This window comes from Typopeltis vanoorti, chromosome 10 (genome assembly GCF_054136105.1).
Source record: "Typopeltis vanoorti isolate ZY-2024b chromosome 10, IOZ_Tvanoo_1.0, whole genome shotgun sequence".
In the NCBI taxonomy this organism is placed as follows: Eukaryota; Metazoa; Arthropoda; class Arachnida; order Uropygi; family Thelyphonidae; genus Typopeltis; species Typopeltis vanoorti.
The window spans coordinates 110,930,459-110,955,685 of NC_143558.1; the positions used below are offsets into that span (position 1 = coordinate 110,930,459).

General features: G+C 35.1%; 1 protein-coding gene across 2 annotated transcripts in view; it reads right to left on the bottom strand.

Moving 5' to 3' along the window:
* Positions 1 to 25,227, bottom strand: part of LOC150102691 (condensin-2 complex subunit G2-like) — a 401,754-nt gene that overhangs the window by 170,502 nt on the left and 206,025 nt on the right. For both annotated transcript variants that reach the window (XM_090398912.1, XM_090398911.1), the window contains exon 17: positions 7,032 to 7,109. In XM_090398912.1, the coding sequence (XP_090255038.1) occupies positions 7,032 to 7,109 (78 nt within the window). The remainder of the gene's footprint in view (positions 1 to 7,031; positions 7,110 to 25,227) is intronic.

The following is a 25,227-nucleotide window of genomic DNA, read 5'->3' on the forward strand; positions in this document are numbered from 1 at the left end:
CTGTTATCATCTTAGTCACTCGCCTCTGGATCCTCTTCACCTCCTCCTCATCAAGAAGGAACCGAGGTGACCAAATCTGGGCACAATAGTCGAGATGAGGTCTTATCAAGGCTCGGTACAGAGGTACAATAACTTGCTTGTTTCTGCTCATCAAGGTATTTTTCAACAACCAAGTGAGTTGATGAGCTGATTTAGCTACTTTTGCAATGTGCCCCCTAAACTTCATCTCCCTATCCACCAACACTCCTAAGTCCCTGGCCTCATCAATCTCTTGGAGTACAGTTCCACCAATGTGGTATACTGCTGCTAATCTTTTCACCCCAAAATGCATAACCTTACATTTTATCACATTAAATTGACATCCATTCTCCTTAGCCCAGAACTCCAATCTATCTAAGTCATCCTGCAAGACTTTGACATCTTCTGCATTCACTATTGCTCTACTCAACTTTGCATCATCAGCGAACAAATGAATTGTTCCACTTAGATCCTTCCCTATATCATTAATGAACAGATTAAACAGCAGTGGTCCAAGAAAAGAACCCTGCAGCACACCACTAGTCACAGGCTGTCTTTTGGACTCTACTCCTGAATAAACTACTCTTTGATATCTCTCCATCAACCAACCACCTATCCATCTCACCAACCCTATATCCATTCCCATATGTTGTAGTTTACTGATTAGTATTCCATGTGGTATCCTGTCAAACTCCTTTGCCAGGTCCAGCAGTATCATTGTAAACCCATTTCCCTTATCCAGTTCAGCCATCACCTTGTTATAAAACTTGAGCAAATTACTGAAGCATGATCTACCCTTCACAAAGCCATGCTGTCCCCTGTACAGTATCTCATTTTCATCAATCCATTCCTGTATTTTCCCTTTGACTACTTTCTCCAAGACCTTGACAACGACTCCTGATATGCTGATCAGTCAGTAATTTGCAACCGTAGTCTTGGATCCTCCTTTATGCAGTGAATCTATTTTCCCCTCTTTCCACACCTTCAGGCCTAAACCAGACCTGAGACTCAGATTAAACAACATGGTCAAGGGCACTGATAATTCCTTAGCCGCTTCACGCAAGACCCGTGCCGGTATACCATCCAATCCCACAGATGTGTTCACATTAAGGTTCTGTAATAGACTAGTCACCTCCACTTCATTCATCACTATTCCCGTATAAACTAATGGTTCCTTCATTTTTTCAATGTCACCACCTGGATGATATGCTTTTGCAAAGTGCACGCTCAGTAACTCCACTATATCGACTGATTCAGTGACCTCCTTACCATCGTCATTCCTTAAAATCATTTGGCCGTGTACAGTTGCAATTTTAATTGCTGGTTTTCTCTAAAAGTCATAACGTAAGCCAATCATCTTCATGTTCTTCCTTTTGTCTCCTATTAAAGTTCCGAATTTTATTTTTCTTTCTACATGAAAGACTGTTCATTTTTTTCATAGCAATTAAAAATGCAACTTGTTGTATACCCACCCCCTAATATCTATTCTGTTGTCACTGTCATAGCATAATAACTGATAAGTTTTAAATGTTTTTCTTTCTACTTTCTACTTTCAAGTTCCAAAAATCAAATTTTTCTCATAGCAATATTACAGGATTTTTTACATTCCACAACACATGCTCCACAACCCAACACACTTCTGCTTTTCATTTCAGTCATGAAGCGAAAAAAATGATCTGCCATTACGTGTTACAATTAGAGTGATTTACTTGAATATAATTCCTTCTTATCATGGAATTAAATAAATTTTGAATCCAATTAATGCATTCATTTAGCTCAATATTAAACCTGCATGTATATACAGTACACACAACATATGTAATAGACAATCTATTCTTAAATAAAAATTAACTGTACTTTTCTTACAATATAATATCGCCAACAAAATAAAGTGATAATTATGAACACAAAATTTAAAACTGGCAGAATCTACTTAAATACTGCAATACATCTATATATCTTATTCTTCAAACACTTTTACTTCTTAAATAGGTGCACAGTTGTCATATACTATTGTCCGAAGCTTATTTTTACCACATGAATGTATGAAAATTGTACCTAACACAGATTCTTTTATCTTGAAATTATCTTGCAAAGACAAGTCAAAGGCCAAATCAAGTGAACTGAGTGCATCATGAAAAAGTAAGTCTGGCTCTACATTGAGTGCAATCCACATTCACAAAAACATTTTCATGAATTTTATTATTTGTTTTCCCTGTTAAATTACTGTTCATGGATAATTTATATAAATTCACCTTCATTAGGAACAATAAATGAAAGAAAACACAAACGGAGCTGTCATGAGCTGTGTGATAGCGTACATTTTAAAGAGACAAATGAAATCCTATTTCTGTATATTTACGTATAATGTACAGTGAGAATAAAATAATGTATTACTTTGTTTTGTCAGCATCACATTTTTTTTTTAAACTATCTATAAGAATATTTATATAAAATAGACAGACATCTTGGGTGAGTAAGCTTTTTTTTTTTCTGGTAGTAGATTTAAGTTGTGTTTCTGGAGCCCTGCCAAGATTTAAAAAATTTTTTAAAAATTCTGTACCTAACATTAATTATATTAATAGAAATTATTATTACTATTTAATTGTATGTATGATTAATTAAATACAGGTATCCCTAGATTAAAGCAGTTAATTAATCTCTCGATGTTACCAAGTATATCAAAATCGCATTAATCAAATCTAATAATCAATGGTAAAAATTACAATTCGTCCATGATCGATTACTGTATTAATAATTCATTTCATATGGTACTCTTTTAGGAAAGATAAAAAATGAATGCAAAGTAAATGTTTAATAAATACTTGTACTTACATTATTTATTGCAATTTTTTTTATCAAAAGAAGTTATCAAGAGTCATTTGAACAGTTTTAGTTTTTTCCTTATCAGCATAAATTCTATGATAACAAGTAAATGACTCTCCAGACCTCGGCAAACACGCAATGAAACATAAAGAAAAAAACACTGCAAATATAATACATGATGGAACAAATTAAGTTAATATTGAATCCAACATTATTTCATAGCTGAATATAGAGACTACAAGAGTTTCGTGCTGAATATATAAAAACTAAAAGTTTCGGCGGGTGCAAGCATAAGCAACCTTATGGGCAACTCATAGTAAAGATGGAGAAAGCTCCAGATCACTTTCCTTAGTATTTTCCATAATGTAAAGCATATCTCCTAGAGGAGATGTATGATAAAAATAAGCCTTTGGCTCTCTATTTCAGTAATACATGATGGTTTATTTATTTTCAGTTACAATCTAGAAATTATTGAACAAAGAATGATAAAAAAAACAAACTAAACCATACTATACTGACATCGGAAGTCGCAGCATCTCTTAGATGCAATTTACTGTCAAATACCACAAACCTTTACATAACACGTGTTAAACCAAACTGATGGTAAAAAACAGTGCGGAATATCACTCGTAACATATGAATACACAACTACTCATGATCTCCAAGCTATACACTGAATTGTGTAAGAATATTTATATTAAACATTTTGCATGTATCTGTCAAATCAGCTGCGAACTCCACAGCATTAAAGGCACGTTAATCAAAACTCTTGCTGCGTATATCAAGGGATTTCCACAATTAATTTTGCCGTGTTAATCAAATTCCGCGTTAAGCAACACCACATTAAGCAAGAGATACCTATAGTTCAATTTGTTAAGCATCATTTATAGATTCTCTGCAGTACCAAATTCATCATTCCCCTACTTTTTGTATGAAATGTTTCATGTATGTGAAGGTTGCAGGAAAGCATATATCATGTAAGCATGTAATACTAAATCTATACCCATAATCAAACTATCTTCTGCCTCTGAATTTTCTCCAATTTCATCATCTCCATGAAAACCAAATGACCATAATATCCAGGTATGGTCTAATTGTGGACATAATAAATGAGGAAGAATGATCTTATTTCTGGAAGTTAGTGTTCTCTTCAACATCACAGCAATTTCCATTGATAACCACACCATTTCAGCAACATGATTCTGAAGATTCAACTCTTCAATAATTCCTAAATCTCTAGCTTCATCAACTATTTCCAGTGAATTCCAATTTATACTAGTGAGCCTGTGTTATACAAAATTATAACTTTGCACTTGGCAAAACTTGATCATTACTCTCTATTCATCTGGCCAGATGGTTCAAGTCATCTGCAGAAATGTATAAAGGCATCCCTTATCGCCCTCTGAACTTAGGATCATCTCCAAAAAAACTGGGTATTACATTCAGATCATTCCCAATATCATTAATATATAAACTGGCCAGCAGCAAATCAAAGATAGAGCTCTGTTGTGAGTCACAAGTAAAATGTCATGCTCTTATATTCTGCTCCTCTATATAATTTTTGATACCTATTAATAGTCACAAAGTTTTTTTGATGTTAATATTAATAAAGCACTACTATTTACATAAAACAGTTTCACTGTGGGAGGGTTCATATTCTCAAAGATGTTCTGTAAGATATGAATCTGAGGATGGTGAGTTACACTCCCATATATACTGAGGTGACTGGATTTTTTTTTAACAGAAACTTTGATTTTTGACCCCTACAAAGAGATAACTAATCAGAAGAACACTTCATGAGGTTTTTTTTTTACCAAAGCATAAAAAAAAAAAAATCTGCAGGTTCCTTCTTAACTACCATCCACTATATTAACTACTGATGTGCTATCAGTTTTGCAACCTCTTATATGTGTGTGGGGTTGATATAAAAAAGAATCATGTTACTAAATTAGTATAGTCAACAGTAGACAGATTAATCCCTTAACCAAAGGGCATCATTGAGAAAGAAAATGAACATGAAAGAAAAATTGATATTATTTTTAAAATCCCATTTTTCCTTGTGTGTCAGGCTGAATGGCCTGCCATGGCAGTCAATCAACTGCATGTGTTCTTCTGGCCGGTTTGCTTATTATGCAGGATGAAAAACTAGTTTCTGTGAGAAAAAAACTCTTAAAAAATGAGTTAGCTAGTCTAAAAAAAAAGTTTTTTAGACTAGCTAACTCATCTTCAGCTGAAAATCCCTGAAAATGAAAAGGTTCTTTACATCAGAGATAGGATTCTAACCCAGATCTTTTCAACCAAAGGAAATTGTAAAAACTGATTAAGCTATGGAGATTCTATTTTCAGAATTGGCATACCAAAATAAATGCATTCAAAATAACTTGTTAACAAACCATCAAAAATTTCCAATTTCCAACTGTATGCCAATGGTTTCTAATATAATTAGCTCCTACTTTACTAATGTCTAAAGCACTCCTAGTTGCATCACTCCATCTATATATATATTCTAGTCATCCTATGGGTTTTCCCTGTCATTTTTAATTCAACATTTATTTTACTAATCTTTCATCTCCCATTCAATTTAGGCCACCATACCATTTTAGATTAGCTCTGCTCAGACCTTCTTAAATATTCATTTACAATTCAGCAGTTAACTCACCAAACTTACTATTCTTATTCCTGTTTCATTCATTCTACTTCTGGAACAGTCCTCCTTACAAAGGAGTTTCCCCAAGAACTAATTCCAGCTATTTAAAAGTAATATTAAGATTATTCCTGCAATCGTATGTGGAATGACATACATGAAATTAAAATAAAAGTATATGGCTTTATCAAGATCATTATAATATCTTGATAAGTATCCTCAAAGAGTATATATATATATACAGGATTCTAGATCAAGAGTACAGAACTTAAATAGAGATCCCTATTACACCACAGTATCATGATTTCTCAACTATTTGTTAGAAGATAAAAATTTCGTATTGGTAACTCTGTAACTCCTTTGGCTTAAACCTAGCTTGTTCTTCTCCAATTTTGAATTTGCCTATTTTTACTCACACTTTTGTCAATTATGCTTGTATAGATCTTTCTGGAAACATTAAGTAAGGAAATATCGCTATAAATTCTCCCATTCTGATTTACTTCCCTTTTTATAAATTTACATGATAGGAGTACTACTCCAAGCATCTAGGATACCGATTAAACCCGCTGAATTTCAGAGTAGTCATCATATCACCCTATTTCGAACTGAATCATCTACTTCAGCCGTCTTTCCACATTTTAGGCCACTGAGTATTTTCTACCACTGTTCTATTATTTCTTATTTCATCTAATAGTTTTCCTTTAATTACTTCAGACATCCCAGAATCTTCTTCAATTTTTATCACACTTTTTTGATCTTTACACTTTTTATATTTTTTATAATATTGAGAAAATTTTATGTCAGTTTCATAATCAGCATGCCCGATTTAGTAAAACACAGATTATTTCAAATGTATTACAGTCAACTTTCACTACAGTAAATTTAGGAGGATAGTTTATTATAGAGAATTTCTTTTAACGTACCTAAAGGGAGAGGGGGGAGTGGGCTTTGGTTAAGACTTTATTCAGTAGTTTATTACAGTAACAAAGTTTATTATAAAAGTGTTTACTAGAGTAAAAGTTATTTATTTTATTTAGCATATGATAAAAGTCAACTTCATTCACAAAGTAAAAAATGTGTTGTCTAGTGCAAAATTTAGTTCTTTTTTTTAATATTTAAATATTTGTATTTCTTTAACTCTAACATCAAGCCTCTCTCGGAATAAACACATCACAACCAGTGCATCCTCAGCTTCAAATAAACTAGGATTTCTCTTTTGGTCAGGATGTTATTTCTTGTATTACTTCTCATATACACTTATATAAAGCTATACTAATGTATAACTTTATCAACATAATCTTAGAGTGTTTGTTATTTAGAACATCTACTATAAACAGTCAAATTTTATTTCTAGAGTCACTCCAGAAGTGAATTTTTATGATGTATAAAATTTTAAATATTTTTCTCCATTTTTCCAAAATAATCATGATTAAAGTATTTTTATGGGTAAGCATATTTGACCAACACAAAGTGGTCAATCTCATAAAGAAAATGTAACTGATTTTATTTATTTAAGTGATAATATTAAACAAACTAAAAATACCTTGAAACACTGAATTAATAAGCCCACATTTGCAGCAGCTACTGCAGCAAGCTTCTTCAGTTTCTTCTTGTTTTCAGGCTGAACAGTAAATAAATTATATTCTTGTTAAAAAACAAGGTAACTTTAAGGAAGAAGTTACATGAAAAAATAAATGAATACTACACTGTAATAATAATGGCATAAAATGCTTAAAAAATGTAAATTCTTAAATAATAAACTCATTCACTGTTATGTTTTATGCATGATATTGTTGTTCTTTGTACTTTTAAAAATGCTTTTTGTATGATATGACAGCATCACAGAAATTTGGAATGTAAGCTTCTGTGGTTGGTAACAATTATTTAAGAAATACCATGGTATGTCCACTGTAAATAAATTTATTTAAATCAAGTAATTTTTCTGCTGCTGCATCAGGAATTTGTCTGGTATATACTCCACCTCTGGCATGGTTGATCTATTGATTATTATATTCAACATCATCTTGGCTGAAATGCTTAAAAGAAAACAGATGTACATGTAATTCATGTGATTTACTCTTATTGCATCTCTGTATCTTATAACAACTAAGAAAACAAATTAGCAACAGCCAAAATGATTCATTCTCTTACTCACTGCAACAAAAACCATGATATAACAATGAATTATGCATGATCTGCTCTCATTAACTCCCACAAGACAATATCAGACATAGAAATTAATTAATAACTGACAAGTAAGCCCCTAAGCTTTATATAACAACCCCTTAATTTTTAGTTTGCAAATGTGGTTAAATATTATTATTAGCAGGGAATGCTAAAAACACCTTTGAAGACTAGGAAGTTTATTTTGGAATTTTTACTGGGATCAGATAGAGTTAAGTAAAAGAGAGACTGTTTAAATAAAAGGATAAAAGTTAATTTTAGGATTTTATTTTATCTTATTTTTTTACTGAAGAAGAATAAAAAAAAAAATTTTATGAACCATTTTCAAAGTTCTATTTTCGTCATTTGTTCCTTCGTGTTGATGTTTTCTTTTTGACTGTTTTTCTTTTTAAGGCCAGTAACAATAATATTACAATCACTGTAAAATTCTGAAAACTCCATTTCAGAGGAGGCTATAAACTGCAAATCCTATATAGGTGATATCACACTCTGTTTGACAATGAAAATTGTAAACATCATTATATTAGCTTAGCATGCTACAACAGTTCAGTAACATGTATAGCAGTCTTATTGCCTTATTTGCTTTTGAGCAGACATGATCCATAGAAGTCATGAATTTAATCCAAAGGCACAAAAAGAAATAACACACAAATAAAAAAAAATATTTGATTCCAAAAATTTTTAATGGCCTACCTCTCTTCATATGGAAAAAACCAATACAAACACATACAGAAAGTTGATCAGAGAGAGTACTTAAATTTTAATAAGGATATTGAAAGTTTGTTTAGAATAATGTACAAAATGAGAAATTAACCAATGCAAAAATAATCAATTAATTAATGTTCTGTACTGTTCTTATTCTACATATATCTTTTATACCCTATACAGTAATCCATCGATTAATGCACCCCCGATTAGTGCGTCATTTTTTTCGATATACCTAAATTCGATTAGTGTGTCTATATACATCTTAAAAATAAATGTTACAGATTTTAAAAATTTTCTATCCATACATTTTTATGGCTAACTATTTTAAAAAATCATCTGCCAGAATGAAATAATTTAGTTACAATTTAAAACATTTTACAAAGTTATTTTTAATGGCATACTACACTACTTCCATGTAAACTATGTTCAAAATTTTTACTGCCAAAATTTATGCCGTCTGCTATAGTATGCCCACAGATTCGAGACCCTTCAGTGCATGTCACAAAAAGAAGAACCCGTTCCGATAATAGGGTAATCAATCCATCTTCTGGAATGAGTTGCTTATTATTACACGTTTGAAAATTAACTTCTCTTTTATAATCATTGTAGTTTTTAAATTGGTAACCATTTTGCTTGTATAACAGTTAGGAAATTTTATCTATAAAGCATGTGATTTCGCGTGTTGGCGACCAATTCGTATGTCCTTCATTTCTTTCTCCCCTTCAATGATAACGTCAAAAAATTAATTAAATCTCATTCTGAAGAATTGAGTGATTCCGACCTGCTAAATTTAGATGCACAGCGGGAAGATCCCGAAGAATATGAAGAAAATTTAACCACTGATAGTCAGCCAAAAGAGATTTCACAGAAACAATTTGAAAATATTTTTCGTACAATTGAAAGTTTTAAGCAGCAATGCTTGGAGGCTGACCCTGATGAAGAGAGAAGCAGTAAAATTTGCAGAAGCGTAGAAGAGGCAATAGGGCCATACCATCAGTTGTACGAAAAAAAGAAACAAAATGCCTGCCAAACTATGTTAGCTCAATTCTTTGTTAAGAAGTAGAATAATAAAATTTATATTCTGAATATGTTTTATTGTCTTTCAGTTTCATCGTTTTCCTTTAACTAGGCCCTGAGATATTCCTTAATTCTTTGATAAAAAAAATTAAGGTTCAAAAAAGAAATTTCAGGAACGAATTATACTTTTTTCCCATTGGTTATTATATTCCATTGGTGAGTTTTCGATTAATGTGCCTGTTTTAAAGAACGCATTAGGCATACTAATCGAGAGATTGCTGTATATATTGTTCTTGACTGTCAATATTTTTATGTACTGTACTATTATGTTCTGTATATTGATTTGTGTAAGTGTTATACACTATAAAACCTGGATGAGTTATGCTCTTAGGTTATACATATGATGTCACTGTCATATAATTTTGGGAAAAAAAATTAAAATATAATGCAGAATTTGTCATTTGTATTAATTATTAAATTGTTTACTTAAATAAAATAAAATATTGAAGAATGCTGTACTGTACTGATGTTAAATTGTACTTGACAAGAAATTACATTCTTGTTTAATATTTTACTAAAGTGAAAATCAATAGACTGATTGGACCAGTGGTCCTTTCTCCCTTTGCTGGCTTTGTAATGGGAGTGCAGGATTATGGAAGGTTATTGAGCACTCGGCTTGCTCACTGTGGACTGCTGACAACTAGTAAGCTTTTAAAAAAAAAAATAATAAAAATAAAAACCACTTGTTCATTTTTTTTTTTTTTTTGACATTTGTCCTGATATATGTGTTTATTTTTATCTATCACTAGATAGTAGACCGTAACAGACTTGGGGTATTATTGAGCCCTTGATTCACCCATTTTGGGCATTTGGCAGTGGGTTTAAAATTGACCGCTTGGCAGACTAATGGGTTATGGTGGATGGCAGTATTTATAAAGAATTTTGCAGCCCTTTTGCATAGGAGAGTTTTGATCTCAAAGATACTGACTTCTCGGTGTAGCTACTTCTTCAAAGAAGGCTATTCATAAACATTTGTTTTGGATTATCTGTAGTTTGCTAACATTTCAATCTGACATATGACTCTGCATGGGTGAGCCATACATCAGGACTGGCCTGATCAGTATCTTGTATAGGAGCAGTTTAAGTTCCCAGCTTAGCCAGTCATAATGATTCAGTAATGAGTATAGCAGCCTTATTGCTCTATTTGCTTTTGAGCAGACATGATCTGTATGAGTTGTTAAATGAAGTCCTTTATCTAGTTGAATCCCTAAGTATTTGGCTACTGGTTGCCATGAAATGGGGTGCCAAACATGACAACTTCACCCTCTGGGGACATTCATCTTCTTGTGAATAGCATTGCAATGCTTGCTTGCATTAACATCGATTTAATATTGTTTTGAATCATTGTTCTAAATTCTGAGACTGCATTTTGTAGTTTTTCAGTTGCTAATCTAGTTTGCAGTATCATCTGCATATAGGGTCACTGCTGATGGCAACTGTGCCTGGGATGTCAGCCACATAGATAATAAAGAGTGGAGATGATAGCAGGGAACCCTGGGGGGACACCTACTGTGATTCTACATTCAGATGACCTAATTCCCTGTAGCTTCACTCAAAGTTTGCGATCACTGAAGTGTGATTTGGTAATCTGGCCAGTCCTAGTGGGAATTTGGCTGCATGAGTTTGAAAATATGCTAACTGTACCATATATTGTTGAATGCATTGACAATATCAAATGATTTGTAATTTGGTGGAATGATTCTCCTGGAATCAAAATTGCTCATTGGGGAAGTGATTCAATTCTTCAGTAACTTTCTGTGATCATCAGTCCTTATCTATTCACTGCTGAACAATAATCTCCATATTTCCCCACAATTCTTTGTCTCTGGTCCATAAGTACCAGCCGTTTCCCATTGAATAATGTAGTTCATCTTTCTGCTTTGCTGATGGTCTACCAGGCTTTCTTGAACCTTCTCATGCTTGTCATTCATACAAATTTTTGTCCAGTGGTTGTCTCCCTGTCTTGTGATATGTCCTGCCCTTCTCTATTTTTGTATTTCATTAATGATGTCTTTTAATCCTGTCTTTTTTTTTTCTGATATCTATGTTTTTTTACATTATCCATTCTTTTTATATCTAACATTGATCTTTCCATGTTTCTCTGTGCAGCTCCTAATTTCTTTTCCAGTCTTTTTGTGATGCTCCAAGTTTCTGCTCCATATGTCATAGCTGGTATGATGCATTGTTCATATGCTTTTCTTTTCAGACAGATAGGTAAGTTTTCTTAAAAAATTTTATTGTATTTTCCAAATTGTCTCCAACATTAGTTTATTCTTTATTTTATTTGATGTTCCCAATTTCTATGTTAATTATTTGACCTACATATTTGAATTTAGTTACATTTTCTATTTCTCTGTCATTTATTTCTATCTTTTGGTTGTAGTTTGTATTTTTGTTGTACATTATTTTAGTTTTATCAATATTTAGGTTAAGACCAGGCTTGTTGCTTTCAGTATTAATTCTTTAATAATTTCTTTTAGCTCTTCAAGGTTTTTAGAAAACAGTACAATGTCATCTGCAAATCTTAAATTGCTTACATATTGACCATTTATTCTGAAACCTTTGTTTTTCCAATTTAGATATTTAAATATTTCCTGTAGACAATTATTGAATATTACTGGTGACATTCTAGTCTTGTCTTATTCTTCTGTCTATTTTAATTTTTGCTTTTAAATTATTTCATTGTATATTACTTGTTGCATTCTGGTATACTCAAGTTTGAGTATACCAGTTTGAGTTTGAGTGTGTTTAAGACACAGTATGATGAGCTGTGTGTGTGTGTGATAAAAGGTCCTCCCAGATGAGTCTTTGACTCCATGAGGTCTTGGGGTAATAATAATAATATGTAATGGTTTATTAGTTATACGTATGGTTTTTCAATACCTTAGTTATTAATGCCTCTATAATTGCTGTTCTTTCTATTGTATGAAATGCTTTTTCATAATTGATAAATGCCATACAAAGTGGTATATTGTATTCATTTGTTTTTTTTCTATTATCTGGTTAATAGTTTTGGGGTGGTCATTAGTTGAATATCCACTTCTGAATCATGCTTGGTCTTTTGTTTGTGAGAACTCTAGTTTGTTTTTCATCCTACTGGTCAGTGTTCTGGTGAATAATTTATACATACATGAAAGCAGGATGATTGGTCTGTAGTAATTTAGATCTGTATGATCTCCTTTCTTGTATATTAAGCCTGTTTGTGCATTGTTCCAGTCATCTGGGATTTTAGGTAATGCTTCATGCAGTTATTAAAAAGCATTTGAACCTTCTTTAGTAATTCTCTTCCTCCATGTCTTATCATATCTGCTGTAATTTTATCTGGTCATGGGCTTTTATTATTTGACATTTCTTTTAAGGCTTTTTCTATTTCTTCCATTAATATTGCTGGTATTTCCACATCGTAGTGGATTTCAATGTCCTGATTGGACTGTTTATAGCTAAATAAATTACTGTAGAATTCTTCGATTCTTTCTATTATTTTTTGTATTTTCTGGATCAATTTACCGTTCTTGTTTTTAATATTGATTATTTGTGCTTTTACTTCATGTAATATTTTCATAGTAGTTTTGATGCTTTTACTTTTATCAATGTGTCTTTATGTTATATTCTCTTATTTCTTTTCTTATTCTCTTTTGGATGGTTTTGTTTAGTTTCACCTTTCCTATTTAATTTAAGTTTTGCTTCAAGTTTCTTTCTTTTCTTTTTTTTGATTAGGTTCAGAGTTTCTTTTGTAAGTTTCTGCTTTTTTTTTTCTTTAGTCCTTTTAATCTTTAAGCTGTTTATAATTATATCTATAAATATTTTTCTTCTTTTGTTTCCAATATCCTTTTATTTATTTCTGTTTGATATATTTTTCTATTTTGTTTACACATTTCATTTGTTATGAAGTCATTCTGTTGTCTTTTGTATAAGTTTTTTTCTTTCTACTCTTGTATTTATACTTATTCTTCCTCTTAGCATTCTATGACCACTTCCTGTGTTGAATTTATTTAAGACATCCACATCTTTGATTATATGCATTCTGTTGGTTTGGATGTAATCTATTTCATTTTTTTTTTATTATATCATTTGGTCCTTTCCATGTCCATCTTTGTTGAAGTCTTTTCTTAAAGAAGGTGTTTGCTATTTTTAGCTGATTTTTGGTTGCAAATTCAATTAATCTTTCTCTGTGTTCATTCCTGTCTACTAGTCCAAATTTCTTGTTGGAAGTTCTTGTGTATTTGATTTTATTCCCATTTTTCAGCTTAAGTCACCTATGATTAAGGTATAATGAGTTTTTTCTTTGTTCATGAGGTCTTACAGTTTTTATAAAATGTTTCTATTTCAATGTCTTCATGGCTTGTTGTTGGTGCATATATTTGAATGACTTTAATTTTATATCTTGAGGTTATTTTCAGAATCAGCTGAGCCATCCTATTTGATATTCCTTGTATACTTATTATCTGTTATATACTTTATTTGTGAATTAGAAAGCCAATTCCATTTCTATTGCTTTCTGTGTTTCCATAGGTCTAGAGTATATGCCCATTGTTTATAATAAATTTAGTTTAATCCTTTATCCAAGTGTAAGCAAACAAGGCTTGCAGCTGAAAATATCTTCAGGACTGGGATTGTTCTGAAGAATCCCAGTTTGCTTACACTTGGATAAAGGATTAAACTAAATTTATTATAGTCTAACCAAGTGAAAAATAAACTTCCAAATGCCCACTGTTTCTTGTGCATGTTTCCCTCCTTCCTTCCTTCCTTCTTACTTTACTGAGTCCAATAATGTCCCATTTTATTATTATTATTATTCAGGCCTCCATTGAGTCAAAAGACTCATCGTGGGAGGTCCTTCTTAAGAAACATGAAGTCTATCAAGACTCATCGAGGGGAGGCCCCCCCCACCTAAGAAACACAGTCTATCATACCACGCCTTGAACTCATTGACAGTTCTCGCTCTCACCACTCCATCACGCAATGCAGTCCATGGCTCAACCACCCTCCATGCAAAGAACCACTCCTCACCCTCTTGCTCACAGTTTCCTTTCGTAACTTCCAGGGATGGCCTCTTGTCATCACTCCTTCCCGCTGTTCAACCAAGCGAAAAAACTCCCCAGTGTCAACCCTGTAACCACCTCTCAACAATTTAAAAATCTCAATCATATCCCCTCTCCTCCTTCTACCCACCAAACTCTGCAGTCCACATTCTCTCAGCCGATCCTCATAACTATCATTGTACAGTCCTGAAACCATCTTTGTTATCTGCCTTTGTACCCTTTCCACAGTTAATTTATCCCCTTCAAATACCGGGGGACCAAATCTGAGAACAATAGTCCAAGTGTGGTCTGATCAGGGTCTTATACAACGGAATGATAACTGTTTTATCTCTGCAGGTCAGTGTCCTTCTCATTACTGCAGCAATCCCCTGTGTTACCTTCACCACCTTTGCAATATGTCCCCTAAATTTCAGGTTTCTATCAATCATCAACCCCAGATCTCTTGTCTCCCCTAATTCCTCCCACAGAGTCTGCAGTGTCCTACTGATGTTTTCCAAACCTCAAGACCTTATATTTTGCTGCATTAAACCGACACCCCAATTCATTTGCCCATCTATCAAGCTTATTCAAATCCTCTTGCAGGGCTGCCGCATCTGCACTATTACTAATAATCCTTCCCAGCTTTGCATCATCTGCAAACAACTGAATATCCCCTTGCAATCCACTGACAATGTCATTGATATAAAGGTTAAACAATATAGGTCCCAGTACTGAGCCCTGTGGGACCACACATGTAACCCTCTGCTTCCTTGAAACTGTCCCACCATACACAACTCTCTGATACCTATCGGACAGCCAATCCTGAATCCAGTTGACCAATCTGACATCCAGACCCATGTGCTGTGACTTAAATATCAGCTTATCATGTGGCACCCTGTCAAATGCCTTTGCTAAGTCTAAGAAAATGGCAGTATATGCCTTTCCCCTCATCTAATGCTCTTGTAACTTTATCATAAAAGGCTAGCATATTGCTAAAACAAGAGCACCCCTTCACAAATCCATGTTGACTCTCACAGATAACATTACCCTCATCTGCCCAATGCTGTATACAGTCCTTCGCTACTTTCTCCAAGATCTTACTAACTACTGATGACACACAAACTGGCCTATAATTAGACACTTCCAGTCTGCTTTGGCCTTATGCAATGGGACTATCTTACCTTCCTTCCTTCCTTCCATTCCATGGGCACCTTTCCTGCAGCCAGACTTTCATTGAAAAGCCAGGTCAAAGGCACTGTCAGTTCCCTAGCACATTCTCTCAAAACTCATGGTGAAATACCATCCAGTCCCACAGCTTTACTGACATCCAGAGTACTCAGTATTTGAAACACACTCTTCTCCTGTCCCTCTAAACCTCGAACCTGCCCTATCCCTCTAGCATTAAAACTGACTCCTCCAGGATGAAATACCCCAATAAAGTGTTCATTGAACAATTCTACTATGTTCTCTGCATCAGTCACTCTATTACCATTTTTATCCCACAATATCATTCTTTCACAGTCATTTCTCTTCCTACTGGCCACACATCTAAAAAATTCCCTAGGATTTTCTTTGGATCTTAGGGCTAATCTCCTCTCATATTCCAGTTTCGTCTTCCTTACCATACTAGTCACTCTTCTGCCTGTGTCTTATACTCTTCATGCATCTTCTCTTCACCTGTCTCCTTATATCTCCTCCACAGCCCCTTTTTCGCATGCAATTCCTGTTTAATATTGTTTGTCATCCATTTTTTTCCAAATTCCTCTTGTTCACTCATGGTATAAAACTTATTATTATTATTATTAAACAAGACCTCATGGAGTCAAACACTCATCTAGGAGGTCCTTTTATCTCACACACATCTCATCATACCGTGTCTTGAACACATTCAAACTCCTTGCAGACACCACACTCTCAGGCAAGGCATTCCAATCACTCACAACTCTGCACGAAAAAAACCTGCCTCTCACTCCCCTACTCACACCCTCTTTATACAGTTTCCAGGGATGACCTCTGGTTCTCCCCTGATCTCCCACTATTCTCTGTAGAACTTCTCCACCATTGATCCTATAACAACCCCTTACCAACTTGTAGGTCTCTATCATATCTCCCCTCTTCCTTCTCTCTACTAGACTCTGCAAATTACATCTTTTCAATCTTTCCTCATACTCGACATTACAGAGGTCAGAAACTACCTTAGTCGCCTTTGGACCCTTTCCAACATCTCTTCATCCTTCTGAAAACCAGGTGACCAAATCTGGGCACAATAGTCCATGTGTGGCCTAATCAAAGCCTTATACAATGGAACAAGAATCTCCCTACTTCTACACGTCAGTGTCCTCCGCATCATTCCCAGAAGTCTTTGTGTTGTCTTCACAATTTTGGCGATGTGTCCCCTAAATTTTAGATCCTTATCCACTATCACCCCCAGATCTCTTATTTCCTCTACTTCCAACAATATATTCTCACCAAGCATAAATTCTGCATCCCATCTTTGTTTTCCAAATTTTAAAACCTTACATTTTGCAACATTGAACTCACATCCCCATTTGCTTGCCCAATCACTCAATTTATTCAAGTCATCTTGCAAGGCCACAACATCTTCACTACTCTTTATGGTTCGTCCCAACTTTGCATCATCTGCAAACAACTGAATATCTCCATCCAAATCTTCGCCAATATCATTAATATACAAATTAAATAGTAATGGCCCTAAAACAGATCCCTGAGGCACTCCACTAGTGACCTGGATATTGCACCCCTATACACAACTTGTTGATACCTATCAGATAGCCAGTCTCCAATCCAATGCACTAATCTAATATCCAACCCCATCTGCTCTAGTTTGACTGTCAACTTATCATGAGGTACTCTATCAAAAGCTTTTGCGAAATCCAAGTATATTACTGTGTATCCTTCTCCTCTGTCCAAGGAAGCAGTCACTTTATTGTAATAAGTAAGTAGATTACTAAAACATGACCTCCCTTTAGCAAATCCATGCTGTCCATCAAAGATTATACCATTGTTGTCAACCCAACTCTGGATCCTAGTTCTCACAAGCTTCTCCAACAACTTAACCACAACACCTGACACACAGATAGGCTGTGTGTCAGGTGTTGTGATTAACTTACCATTGCTGCTAACAAATATTCTTTCATAATTTCCCACGCACTAATGATATCCCAGCCTTCCAATTCCTCCTTCCATGAAACTTCCCCAAGTTGACGTTTTAGACTATTATAATCACCTGCCTTATAATTCCACATATGTTCCTGTCTCTTTGATACTCCTGCATGTCTATTCATTTTCCAAGTCAAAACCATATGGTCACTCTTGCCAACTGGTGGGATAGATGTCATCTCAGTTATTATCAACTCCACTGATGCTATAACCAAATCCAAAACTCTTGAAGCTCTTGTTCCCTCTATTACATGTTGCCTAAGACATTTGTTCCTCAAGAATTCTAGAAATTCCATTCCTTTATTGCTACATGCATCTTCCTCTCCCCAGTTTATACTATGTAGTTAAAATCTCCCATAACAATCATTCTTCTTGCACTTGCCAAACTCAACTGTCTAAAACATTTCCTGGTCCCCACCATCTGTACTCCTGGGTCTGTAGCAACACCCCACTAAATATCCTGTCTTTCCCACCTCTACCTCAAACAATATGCTTTCAAAATCATTAGTGTCACTGCCTTCCAAAGTCTCCACTCTTAGAGGACATAGGTCGTCACTTATCATACGCAGTACTCTACTACCATGCTTTCCCTTCCTTTCCTGCCAAAAAATGCTGTACCCGCTTCTGTCAACCACATCTCAGTGATCCCAATAATTTTTGGCCAGGCTGATGCTATCTGCTCCACCAATTCCTCTCCCTTATTCCGGATGATACTCCAGGCATTGGTATATAGCATATAAATGCCGTTGTTTCTATACCCAGCATTATCTCCTCTAGACTCCACTGGGCTCAGTGTTAGCTGATGTTGTCCCCCCTTCTCCCAAGTACCCATTCCCACAAGAGGCAACCCCTGCTACCATCCTCCATGGGACACACTGACTTTTTCAGAACAGCAATCTCTCCAGATGTCTACGTCCTTTCTCATTCAAATGTAAGCGGTCTCTTGCATACAATTCCTCTCTGTCCTCAAACACACTCCAAGCATCCACATATTTTAGTCCTCTCTTGTCACATATTCTAGCTATTATATCATTCAATATTACTGCTCTTCTGCTCAGTTCATCATTATCATACCTGGGCAACACACACACTATCTTTCCTCTCTGTGTCTTCTTTCGTACCACCTCAAGCAAGAATCTCATATCTCTTGCTGCCCTATTTACACCACCACTCAAGTCATTTGTTCCCACCATCACAATCATCTCATCTACCCTTTCACCTCTCTTAATTGCCAAAGCCACCCTTTCTATCGTTCCTCCTGGCAAACACTCCTCACACATCCTATCTTGAACACCACGGATCATGGAGTTTGGACTACACTGCTTCTCTAGGCTGTCTTTAACTTTGTCTATGTCAGAATAAGCCACACCACGTTCACCATAGATTGGCAGAAGGGATTTACAGTCTGTGTGCAGAGCTTGCTTTGGTCATTTTCCAGAGCATCTGATTCTCTGTGTTTAAAGACTGAAGTTTTGTCTCCCTGTGTTGATTTCAATAGTTTTTAAATGCATGATGAACTTTTTTGTAGCCCTATTGAGCACTTGTCAGTGTTCTTAGGCAAGTGTTCTGTGGTATTAGAATCTCTATCTCTCTCTCTGTGAAACAAATCATTGATTTTTTCCTTTGAGCTGATGATTAGAAATGGGCCAACAGATACCAAAGTTGAATGAATGCAGAAGTCATATATGTGTGGGATAGTGACTGATGATTTTTTGCATTATTTTTTTATTGTATCCATTTTGTATGGCTGTATTTTTGATTATTTCCAATTCTTGGTTTAAATCAACCTTCAGAAGAGCAGAATCTGTGTGCTCTGGTTACTAATGATTTAATAATGCCAAATATTTGAAATGGATGGTGAGCAGAAGAACTGTGAATGTAGCATCCTGAAAAAAAAGTCGGCTTACGATAGACAGAAGTGGAGATGGAACCATCTTCTTTTCTTTGGATTTGTACATCCAGGAAGGAGATACCCTGTGGACATTATTTTTCGAGCGTGAATTTCATGCACCGATGAAGAAGGTTGATTTTATCTAGGAACAAGTGTAGTTCTTATTCCGAATGATCCCAGACAGCAAAGACATTAACAACGTATTGTAGCCAGATTTTTGGTTTAGGATTAAACATGAACATTTTTTCTTCCAGGTGTTCTAGAAAGAGGTTGCTAAGTTTGTGATAAGATGATAAGGGAGACCCCTCTGCTCTTCCTTCCTCTTGATTGTAAATTTTCTCCTTCCAAGTGAAGTATCCAGAAGTAATAACAAATTTGAATAATTCAACAATGTCAGATGGGAATTTTCTGAGTTAACAAGTGTATCGTTTCCATCTAACCTTCTCCGTCCTCTCATAGGCCACTCAGCATCATCGATTAAAAATTCCACACAGTTTCATGCAAAAATAAAAGCCATTCAACTGCTTGAAACTGATATGCTAATTAGCTTCGACATTGTCTCTATCTTCATAAGGAAACGATAGACTTGCTAACTCAGAAATTTCCCATGTGACATTGCCGAATTACTCAAATTTATTATTACTTCTGGATACTTCACCTGGAAGGAGATCATTTACAAGCAAGAGGAAGGAATAGCAGTGGGGTCTCCCTTATCACCAAACTTAGCCAACCTCTTTCTAGAACACCTGGAAGAAAAAATTTTCACATTTAATCATAAACCAAAAATCTGGCTACAATATGTTGATGTCTTTGCTGTCTGGGGTCGTTCGGGTCATTCTGAACAAGAACTACACTTGTTCCTAGATAAAAATCAACCTTCTTCATCCATGCATCAAATTGACACTTGAAAAAGAATCTCCACAGGGTATCTCCTTCCTGGATGTACAAATTCAAAGAAAAGATGATGGTTCCATCTCCACTTCTGTCTATCGTAAGCCGACTTTTTCAGGACACTACATTCACAATTCTTCTGCTCATCATCGATCTCAAAAATTTGGCATCATTAAATCATTAGTAACCAGAGCACATGGATTCTGCTCCTTCGAAGGTTCTTTAAACCAAGAATTGGAAATAATCAAAAATTCTGCCATACAAAATGGATACAATCCAAAAACAATGCAAAAAATCATCAGTCACTTCCCTGCACATCAACCTAGACAAGAACAAACCCGTAGGATTCCCATACCGTATGTCAAAGGCATCTCCAAACATCTTTCAAAAATTATGAAGAAAATTTATATAAATTGGCTGCTACCTACAAACCAATCAGCTAAATCCATAATTGGTTATCTTCTCCTAAAGACAACCTCTCGCCTCTTATGCTACCTAGTGTGTACGAGGTCTTGTGCTCCTGTAAATTGTCCTACTATGCACAGATAGGTAGATCCATTAACAAATGCATTTCAGAACATCAAGACCATATCCTTCTCGTCCAACTGCAGAAATTTGGCCTCGCACAACACAGAATTGAAAATCCAAATCATAGGTAGGATCCATTGGAAGAAAATTAAACTTCTACAAAGATCTTCATATAAACATGGACGTTTATATAAAGAAATGCTGAAGCCCTACATTACAGACCTAATTTGAACCATAATGACGTTCTTACTATTCCTAAAGTCGTCTGAGAAATTGTCATCCTAAATTGTGTAAAATAATTTTATATGTTATCTCATTTTAATGTAATCTTTTTTTTTTTTTTTTCAGTTATATATTTTAATTTAATTCTATAACACATTACTGCATGCATAGAGGAATTCCATTGTAAGCATGTGCCCTAACTGCATGTAATTCCTAGTATTGTTTGAATTAACTGTACTGAAGACATCCTATGATACTTAGGACGAAATACTTATTAAAAATCTTATTACTGTGATTATATGTGTATGTTTAGTTTGTTTTGATTGGTTTCCCTATTTATAATTGTAAAATTATAAATAAATGATGATAATCATCATAAAAATTTATTTAGCAGATTTCCTACCATACCAGCTTTACTAATTATTTTATCTCTTTCAAAATTTAATTTGCCATCTTCACTAAAAATTGTACTTAAATAGCTGAAATGTTTTACTTGTTATATAGTTTCTCCATTCAGGAAACAGCTGATTTTCAATGTTTCAGCCTATTTGCATTGTCTTTGTCTTTTTATTGTGGACTTTCATGCCAAATTTATTACAACCAGTTCTTCAGCTTAGTCAAGAATCTTGCAGACTGGCACTGAATTCATCATCAAATTCCTGACATATACCCTCAGGAGGGAGGGGAGGTATAGTACTACATGACAAGTCACATCATTACTAACTTCCCATCAACAATTTTCCTCCAGATTAGCCTATTATCTGTCAACATTCAAAGTTATCAGATCTTATATTTCTGTTTTCTAAGGCACTCTATACTGTATCAATCCACCTACATCTTGGTCTTCCTCTGCATCTTTTTCCTGCCATCCTGCCAAAGAACACTTGCTTAGCTAATCTTTCCTCTTCGGTTCTGTTTAAATGGCCATACCACCTAAGATTAGATCTGTTAACAATGTCAAGTGCTTTCCTAATAGCTTGTTTTTAATATGATACTACATTGATACCATCTGTTTAGTCTTTCTCTTCTTTCTCAGGACTCTCTTAGATCTGTGACAAAGTTGTTCAGCTGTTCTGTTATTTGGTTGACTTACTACCATAGCAGCTTTAATTCTGCTGCCTATTTCCAAATTTAATTTCCATCTTCACTAAAAATTGTGCCTAAATATTTGAAATATTTTTCCTGTTCTAGGTTTTCCATTCAGGATGCAGTTGATGTTTTCAATGTTTCTGCCTATTTTCCTTTTCTTTGTCTTTTAATGCTGATTTTCATACCAAATTTATTACAGCAGTTATTCAATTTGGTCAGGGAATTCTGCAGACTTGTGCTAGATTTCTTTAGGAGTATAACATAGTAAAATTCGGACTTGTGATGAGTGGTAAAGCTGGTGAAAGTCTTGATCATTACGCAGAATGAATGCTCGCTTATACGTATACTTTTAGAACACATTCATACGCATTTCACTGATGTAACTCTAGTGATGTTATTTATTTCTGAAAAACTTGACACAAACTTGCTTTACAAGATTCTTGAAACTACAAAAACATTATAATTTGCCTTCAAACACTAATGTTGTACTTATTCTTTCACTTCGGGCACATTTAAAAAAAATGGATACCACACACAGCGGAAACTTTGCTAATCAAGTCCTAAGCGTCGTCTGCTTCTGTCACGACTGCAGCGCCTCCTCGCCAAAGTACACAGTTTTAAAGAGAATTCGCAAGTCTTTGTGACAAAAATCTTTACAGCTCCCTTTGGGGGAAGCACATCCGTCACAGGAGTGTCGATGTTGCATCTAAAAAAAAAAACTCAGGCGAGTAATTGACTCTAAAATACAAGAAATGAGGTGAGAGCTTTATGGTGCGATGCAGCTCCCACACACACAAAAAAAAAACTATATAATTATCATTAACTAAACATCAAGAAAATATATAATCATTATTAAGAAACAAGCCAATAGCATTAATTAATTATATCAGTTTTTAATCTGGAAAGGGCATCAGCGTTACCGTGACGACTACCCTTTCTATATGTAACAGTCAGATTATAACGTTGTAGGGCTAAAGCCCATCGGGACAACTTGGCACCATGAGGGGCACTTTTAGTTAGATAGGTCAGAGGGTTATGATCTGAAATTACCTGTATTTCAGCACCAAATACCCATGTGTCAAACTTTTTCAATGCCTCCAAGACGCAAAAAGCTTCCCTTTCAATGGTTGACCATTTCATTTGACAGGAATTTAGTTTCTTACTGAAGAAAGCAATGGGCAATTCTTTTCCTTGTTCGTTGTTTTGAGCTAAACATGCGCCAATTGCTGTTGCTGATGCATCCGTATACAACTGGAACGGCTTGTCGAGATCTGGAGTATGCAAAGAAGGCATTTTTATAAGCTCTTCCTTGAGTTTCGTAAAAGCTTCATCAGCATCAGTAGTCCAAGGAATGTTGTTTGGGACACTTTTCTTAGTCAGATTTGTCAGTGGTAATACAATTTGGGAGAATTGTGGTATGTAGTCACGGTAGTAGCTAGCCAGTCCAAGTAGACTTCTTACTTCCTTCTTTGTTGCTGGTGTCGCTAAACCTTTTATAACCTCGACCTTCTCTGGGTCTGGAGAATGTTGACCGGATCCAATCAAATGACCTAGGAACTTCACTTGATTTTTCCCGAATTCGCATTTTTCTAGGTTTACTGTTAAACCCACCTCTCTTAATGTTTTGAAGACTTCATCTATGTGGGTGAGATGTTCAGACCATGTTTTAGAAAATATAGCCAAATCGTCGATATAAGATCGGCAGTATGCCTTATGAGGAGCTAGTGCTTTATCTAATGATTTCTGGAATGTGCTTCCAGCGTTCTTCATTCCAAACGGTAAGACATTCCATTGATAGTGACCAGAATGCGTCACGAATGCGGTGAAGGGCTTTGCTTCCTTTTCCATAGGGATTTGCCAATATCCCTTGGTGAGGTCAACTACAGTGATAAATCTTGCTTGTCCTACCTCAAATAATAAATCTCTAGCTATTTTCATTGGATAAGCATCTGGAATAGTAAAACTATTCAGCAATCTAAAGTCAATGCATAGTCTGACACTTCCATTTTTCTTAGCCACACAAACAACGGGATGAGCCCATTCACTGACACTTGGCTCAATGAGACCCATATCTAACAGTTCTTTGACTTGTCGATCTACTTCCTTTTGTAGAGTGATTGGCACCCTATAGGGTTTGAGTCTCTTAGGGGAACAGTTCTCTGTAACTTTGATGGAGTGTCCATCAACTTTGGCATGACCAGGTTTGGAACTAAAAACATCTGCATATTTCCGGAGGATGTCAAAAAGTTCTTGTTTTTGTTCTTCCGTCAAGAGAGCTTCCATATCCTCAAGGTGTTTCCTAATATCTTCAACTGATTTATTCATCTTGTCAGCAGGTGCATAGTGGAGTGTTCCGAAATCTTCATCTAGTTCGAAAACTAGACCGACATGATTAATTCTTTGAATATATGGTCGAAGCTTATTTATGTGGAGCTCCCTGATACTTCCATCCTTCATCTCAACCTTCGCAGAATGTGGTCTAGTAAGTTGGACGACTGTAGCAGGTCCTGTCCAAGTATTTAGAAGCTTATGAGAGGATGAAGGTAACAATACTAAAACCTTTTCACCAACCATGAAGGATTTTTCTTTGGAACGAAGATTATATCTGGAGGAGTATTGTTCTTGAGACCCTTTGGCATTCTCGGATGCAATTTCATGAGCTTTTCTTAGATTTTCAAGAAGCTCTTGTAAATAATTTTCAACCGAGCGAGAGGCAGCAGTTGGGATGACTCGTCCACCAGTCCAAATTTCTTTTAACAAAGATAAGGGGCCTGGAGGTAATCTTCCATATACCAACTGGAAAGGTGATAACCCAGTAGTGCTATGTGGTACTTCTCGGTATGCGAATAGAAGATAGGGAAGATGTAAATCCCAGTTTCTTCCATGTTCCTGTATATTCTTATTCATCATCTCTTTTAAAGTTCTGTTCCAACGTTCAACAGCGCCCA